The 7,500-nt window shown below is 38.2% G+C and overlaps 1 protein-coding gene and 1 long non-coding RNA gene across 5 annotated transcripts in view; one reads left to right on the plus strand and one right to left on the minus strand.

Moving 5' to 3' along the window:
* The window catches only part of LOC143291148 (putative serine incorporator), a 31,648-nt gene extending 26,184 nt beyond the window's left edge, over nt 1–5,464 (minus strand). For all 3 annotated transcript variants that reach the window (XM_076600826.1, XM_076600825.1, XM_076600828.1), the window contains exons 1-4: nt 5,328–5,464; nt 3,353–3,517; nt 2,484–2,683; nt 1,151–1,230 (exon numbers count right to left, since the gene is read on the minus strand). In XM_076600826.1, the coding sequence (XP_076456941.1) occupies nt 1,151–1,230; nt 2,484–2,683; nt 3,353–3,517; nt 5,328–5,348 (466 nt within the window). In that variant the 5' untranslated portion in view covers nt 5,349–5,464. The remainder of the gene's footprint in view (nt 1–1,150; nt 1,231–2,483; nt 2,684–3,352; nt 3,518–5,327) is intronic.
* Nucleotides 5,465–5,735: 271 nt separating this feature from the next.
* Nucleotides 5,736–7,500, plus strand: part of LOC143291149 (uncharacterized) — a 35,495-nt gene continuing 33,730 nt past the window's right edge. The window contains exon 1 of one of the 2 annotated variants that reach the window (XR_013056476.1): nt 5,736–5,824. This is a non-coding gene — a long non-coding RNA (uncharacterized LOC143291149). The remainder of the gene's footprint in view (nt 5,825–7,500) is intronic. The other variant, XR_013056477.1, reaches the window with a different exon arrangement.

The raw sequence follows: 7,500 nt of genomic DNA on the forward strand, positions 1-7,500 counted from the left end.
CTCTTGTTCCCTGAAACTCCCCCGATATATATTCTTTAAACTCACTCCGGACAATGGAACACTACAGCGTTCCTGACGTTCTGGACGACAGAACACTATAACGGTTTCAACAATCAAAAATTTGTTGATGTTTTCCTCATGCGGTAGCATAAAAATCGAAGCTACACCGGGCATTGCGAACATGTCAAGGTCAAATGGAAAGTTTCTTTGTGAGGTTTCCATGACTATACACTCGCTGGCCAGCTGTTGACTTTGGTACCCCACATGACAAGCTAATCTGCATACATACCAAAAATGGCATCGCAGGCGATACAAGTGGAAATTTTTTAAGCAAACTAGATCATGACAGCGGCTTTTTACTGCTGCTGAAGTGATTGAAATGCTTCAAACTGAAGGTTTCGACATCGATGAGGATGATGAAGACGTTGAATAAAGTATCTGCAGTGAAGAAAGCTACCAGCAAGAAGGTACTGAAAGTGGCTCAGCTTCTGAGGGTTGTGAAGAAAGGGAGGGAGGTAGGCATACACACGACATTTGAAGAGGGGTCAGTGGGTCAAGTACAGGGAGAGTTTCATTCAGTTACTTTGTGTTTTGTATTTTTTGTGATTTTTTCCTAACCCTAACAAATGGGTCGTCTGCAGGGGAAAGCAAGGAAGAAAAGACACACATCAGTAACACAGTCAAGTTTATTTCTTCAAAGAATCTATCAGCATTCACTGGATGTTTCATAAACCATTCTGCTACGGCACTTTGTTAATGTCTGCCAAAAGTTCTGTTATTCATGGCAGGTTAATGTGGAGGACTCTTACCGTAGCATTACTGTAACAGCTGCAGTTTTGTTCAAACATCACTCATTGCCAATCATACCATCACTCTTCTATCTTCGTGTTGCTTGATACAGATTTCGTTCAGTATGAGTTATGACATGTAGTGGATGCTACAGACTGATACACGTTTGGTCTGATATTTTGTCTCAGCAGGCCCGTCTGTATCTTCAGGTATCTCAGTTCAGGTGCATGCCTAGTGCAAGTGTATGCATGTCCATCCTTGCATGCAAATGAACACTTGTGTGGTCTACAGTACAAGCCTCTATAGAAATACGTAACGCTAATAGATCTACAGCAGTTTAATATTACAGTAGTCCACTCACCCTCGCCAAAAGCGCCACGTGGAATGAAGAAAGCACCCACGCAGAGTCCAATCATAGCCAGAACTTTCAGTGCCCAAAAGCTGAAACATACCCAATTCTATTGGTGACAATCAACAAAGCCCGCAAGTATGTGTAATTAAAAGTGTATTTTAACACGGACTTTTTTTTTTAAAAACAGAAATCATCAAAAAACAATACAAACACCTTTAACTAAAATATTATATATATATACATATATATATATATATATATATATATATATATATATATATATAAAGCATGAGCATCAAAGATAATTAACTGTATTGTCACACACACACACACACACACACACACACACACACACACACACACAGAGAAATAACAGTTTCAATTGTAAGGAAACAAGAAAGACATAAAATAAACACCTATTCTTCTTCTCTGACCATTCACTTTTTAAACCCTGTTGCTCCTACTGTAACTAAAACCATCACTGCTACCAACTATTCAATTTCTAAACTACTATGGAGCCAGCGGTTAAGTTAGAACTCTCCTACACCTTGACCAAACTTTCAATTCCTCAGTTGTCTTACCCATAATGTGTGTGCTGCGCCACTGGTAAAAGAGGCAAGTTCTAACTCTCCCATACCTTGATTAAACCCTTGAGTCCTTCATTTTTCTCGACCATTCTGCATCTGCTGCGCCCATGGTGAAAAAGGAAATTTCCAGTTTCAGTTTCTCAAGGAGGCATCACTGCATTCAGACAAATCTACACATACACTACACCACATCTGCTAGGCAGATGCCTGACCAGCGGCATAACTCAACACACTTAATCAGGCCCTGAGTGCATACATATAAAATTATTTGTCTACCTATCAGAGTGGGTTTCTTCTCCAGAATGTTGTCAGAGGACAACACTCTCATTGCCCTGGGTTCTTTTCCAGTATGCCAAGTGTGTGCTGCCCACGAGACCTTGGCTTATTGTCTCACCCGAACGACTAGATGCTCAGCCCAATTTTCCAGTCGAACTTGAGAAAAAGGGCGAGAGCTGGATTCGAACCCAGACCCTCACAGACTCTGTATTGGCAGATGAGCGTCTTAACCATTCTGCCACCTTCCTCCTGTGTTAATTTCTAACTCTCTCACACCTTCAGTAAATATCCATGTCTACTATTATTTTAGTGTATCTGCTGAGCCACTGGCTGAAGACTTCTAACTCCCACATCTTGACTAAACCTTCAAGTCAATTTTCTTACCCATTTTGTATCTGCTGAACCCTTGGTATACTATAAGACTCACTTCTGACTCCCTCACACCCTCACTGAACCTTCAAGTTCCTAACTTTTCTTACCCATTCTGTAGCTTCGAGCGTGGATCCTTTGAGGAGCTGACTTTGATCATGATGATGGCAAAGAGAGTGAAGAAGGCGGCCATGGCAAAGCACACACGGTACACAGCCAGGAAACCCACCACGCTGTCACATTGCTCTTTCTTCAAGATAGCGGTGTTGTACACTTTTATGTCCACAAAGTCCTTACACAGCCCTGGAATCTGAACACACACACACACACACACACACACAGAGTAATAAATGCAAGCAGATCTTTCCTGTCTCCAGTTTTAGAGTGTCAGAAGATAACACTGATTCAATGAACAATTTGGGTGGGGTTTTTATTTTGTTATTGTTTCCTGTTTCAAAACACACATATACTGACACAGGTACAACCAGCCAACCATTAAATCTAAACTCTAGACCAAGTCATGAACCGCTTATATGTAATATGTGATGTACAAGTGAGCATATATATTATACAATTATATGCTCTCTGTATGTGTTTGTGTACAAAGGAGGGGAGGGTGGTGATGTATGTGGATGTGCATATTTTGTGTGTGTGTGTGTGTGTGTGTGTGTGTGTGTGTGTGTGTGTGTGTGTTTGTGTGAGGGGAGAAAGGAGGGGGTTGGAGGGTTGGTGGGGGGGGGGGGGTACATACAAGTGTGTGTGAAAGCATGTGCATACACAAGCAGTAAGCACTATTTACATGATTTCCAACACAAGCACTATTTACATTACTTCCAATTCATGTTTGTACTTTTTATGTACTGTCCCCCCCTTCCCCACTCCTCCCAAATATTCCTTGTTCTATTCTCTCTTTGTGTCTTTCCCTCTTTTAGTTTTTTCTTTTTCTTTTTCCATACAACTTTTCCATGGATATATTTACCTTGTCCAGCTCCGTTCGAATGTCTGGAATCAGCATGATGCTGGCAACTATTGTGCCCATAAACAACATCAAAGAGTAGCCGATGCGCGCTGCTGTCGAGTTCTTGCATGACGGGCATGCTGCGCAGCAAAGGCTGCATGCTGCACTTCCACAGCAGCATGCCAACTGCAATGCAAAACAGTTACAAATATATGATATTTTTTTTAATGTACAAGTTTTTTTTGTTTTGTTTTTTTTAAATACAGCAAATAAAGGACAATTACATAATCATCTGCTTTGTCAATACTCACGATCTCATGATAGTCTGGTGTTTTAAACTTATGGAGTTATGCTGTCATGATTATCTTAAAGTAATAAACATTCATAATGTTGATTCAACTACAAGCTACTCTTTTATTATATATATATATATATATATATATATATATATATATATATATATATATATACAATTTTACAATATATCTTGAATTTCGCTTCCAAGCAATGGTGATAATACAACATTCTCGGGAATCTTCTGCTCATAAACAGGATCCAATGATGGTTCTTTTTCCTCAGTGACTTTCAGCTGGTGACATTTAGATCCATAAAAGATTAAAACTTCATCAGCCATGTGTATACTGTAATGTTCAAACTGCTCTGTAATCAGTGGACACAGACTGCATTCAAGTTATGCTTAAGTTATCTCTGATCTTTACAACGGTGGTGGTGTGATGGTGGTGCAGTAGTAAAGAGTCAACTACAGTGCGTGCATGCGTGCATGTATCTGTGTGTGTCTGTGTGTGTGTCTGTATGTCTGTCTGTTTATCTGTCTGTCTCTGTGGGGCCACTTTTCCACAGTTTTCAAAGGAACTACTTGTTTTACAATTTACTTTTAAGGAGCAAGAAACAGTGTCAATCATGGACAAAATAAAACCAAATAAAACCTGATGGTTACAGATCATTGGTTAGTCTCCACTGGATCTTCTTGATAAATATTCAACCGTGTTTAGAAATTAAGGTTTTGCAACTCTGCATGGATATAGACGGGCGCAATAGCTAAGTGGTTTAACCGTTGGACTTTCAACCTGTGGGTCCCGGGTTCAAATCACCGTAACAGCGCCAGGTGGGTCAACAGTGGAGATTTTTCCGATCTCCCTGGTCAACATATGTGCAGACCAACAAGTGCCTGAACCCCTTTGTGTGTATACGCACAGGGGGTTATGGAGACACGAAAATACCCAGCATGCATGAACCACAACAGTCATTCACTCTGACTCATTGGCAAGTCGATGTTGGTTGTGTAACCAAAAAAAGATGAAGAAGATATAAATCAAAATATATGAATACAAAAGTACAACATAATAATAGGTCTAATTTCTTCTTCTTTTGGATGGGCAGCCAACATCGACTTGTCAATGAATCTGCTACACAAATTCTTGTCGAGCAGACAAAGAGCAGTACACCCAAAACTCTTCTTTCAGATATATTTCCGCATTGATACTCTATTTCCGCATTGATACTATAATTCCGCAAACCATATTATGAAGGAAAGAATGTCTGACATGCAGAATGATGAGCCTGTCCAACAAAATAACGAAAACCGACGCGGCGTAAAAACCGAAAGGCTGCGATGCTTGACATTAGCCCCTATCCTGAACCTGAAACAAGTTGCGACTGTCCGCCTAAAAAAATATCCTTCTCAGTTTGAAAAACGCTGTCAAACCCTTCTTAAAACTGAACGTGGTCTTCACTGAAACTGGGTGTCGATCAGAAACCGTAACTGTGAATGACACAAACTGGTCAGTGTCATATGAACTGATGTCATTTTAGTGTAAGTTTGTGATAATCATGACACAAACTGGTCAGTGTCATATGAACTGATGTCATTTCAGTGTAGAGTTTGTGACAATCATGGAAGTGACACCAGTATGAACAAATAAATAAATTTGTGTAATGATTCTAGTCCGTTTTGGGTTTAGACTATTTTACTTACCGTGCCCACGATACAGCCCATCGCTGTCAACACCTTTCTGGAACAGTATTTCTTATATTAAACCTTTCTCTTTCAACTCTTCCTCTGCCTCAAAGCTCACACTGTTTACAAATGCGCTGGTAATGGCGTAATCAATCCAGGACTTTTTGTTTACGTCATGTGATGGCGCTGCAATAGTTTCCATTTAGAGGCCTAATAAAGGGTTGCTATATATATATATAAGCTTCTAGCCGTCAGAATTCTCGCCAGTTGAATATTGTCTTAAATTTTGAAGTTAGCTTATGTCTGATAACTTAAAAGATAGTCATTAAACAAGCTGATTTAATGCAACAATGAAAAGCCGCTTCTTGACACCCTCTACAGATCCTAGAAATACAGAGTAAACTACCTTTCGAACATCATTCGGTTTCCGGTGAATCCAAAGCAGACACATTTCGACGGTTCGAAGCAGACGACCAGCATCTGTAACAGGTTCAGCAACCTCTTCTGTTCGTCTTGTAAGTATGCATGACTTTTTTTCATAATCTAAGGTTAGTGAGTGGAATGATCAGAAAAACAAAACAAACAAACTGAAAACTTGCTTTAACTATATATATAAAAAAATAAATAAAAATGTTCGAGTACCTCGATCGTTTAACTTGACTTCACTGAGATCGACCAGAAACACTGACAGTCACACTCACAACAACAGTGACAATTTAAAAAAATAAAAATTTTAAAAAAAATTAAAAAAACAACAACAACTTTATGTTATTTAGGATGTTTATTTCATTTAGTTTATTATATATATTTGATGTATTGTTTTGGAGTGTAGATGCACATACGTATGCATGTTTTTTCGTGTGCACAAGTATGTTGTTATGCGTTATTGTATGTGTTGTTTCATCAGTGCATGTAAGGCGCTTAGAGTCCATTACACGGGGAGTTTGTGTAATATAAGTACTGTCTATTATTAGTATTGTTACCATAGGACATGTTTTCTGATGCAGTCTACGTTGATTTTATTAATAAAGCTATTGTTATGCTAGATTGTATTCAAAAATGTTTTTCAGTGATTGTGCTGTACACATGTTTAGCTTACCTATATTTCAGTGTTACTTATAAAGACAATTGTTTTTTCTTGCCGATACAATATCAAATTTATTAAGTTATTCAACTTGTTTGTGTTGCATATTTTCATGAATGTTCATGATCTAAAAGTGATTGTACTTTAGATGTTTAATGTCACATGTACTTGCACCAAAAGACAAATTTATGTGCATTTACAGACAATAAAGTTATATCTTTTCTTATCTTATTAGTTTATCTTATCTTATAATTTTGAATTGCTGATTTTGCATCATATGTTGAAGTTTGTGTTTCTTTTTCATAATTGATCTTACATTCTTAGGTTTCATGTCATGAATTTCTACATGAAAATGATTGGCATAAATTAAACTCATACACATGCATGCACCCATACACCAAACTCACACACACATTATGGGTTGTGCTGCACTGCAGCAACGCATTCTCACTTTGGAGAGCAGCCCAAATATCACATAGAGAAGTCTGCTGTGACAAAGAATTGAACCATACCATACCATTATAGTATACGCAAACACACGCACACACACTCTCACACACACGTATCTTATTCATTTTACAAAACTGCAAACTGATCAATGCATGAATGAATGAACAGAATCATATCAACATACACAAAGCATTGATTGACATATGCATTTATTTGTTTGTTTTCCAGTGCATTTCTGTTATGATCAGTAATCTTCATATGTTTATCCTAGTCCTCTGGCCTGTACACATTCAAAAAGAAAATTCAGAGTAGGAACAGTTAGTAAACGTGTGTTTCTTTGTGTGAGTTCTGTTGTTATTTGATTGGTTGTAATTTTGATTTTTGTTCTTGTTTTTCTGCTGGCCTGATTTAAACAGTATCATTGATTAATAACAGTATTTTCACAATTCTCAATTTGTGTCTGGATAGATCTAATACAACTTACAGAAAGAATTCATAAATTATCACACTCCCAAAGTTAACTTTGAAGTCACCACACCCTTTCAAAGACCCTCCCCATCAATCTGTTTGACCAAAGAGTTTGACACAAACTTATAACCGGCATATGAAGGGGACGGGAACTGAAACTTAAAAGTGTGGTTACCATGAGAGCAGGAT

This window comes from Babylonia areolata, chromosome 16 (assembly GCF_041734735.1).
Source record: "Babylonia areolata isolate BAREFJ2019XMU chromosome 16, ASM4173473v1, whole genome shotgun sequence".
Classification (NCBI taxonomy): domain Eukaryota; kingdom Metazoa; phylum Mollusca; class Gastropoda; order Neogastropoda; family Buccinidae; genus Babylonia; species Babylonia areolata.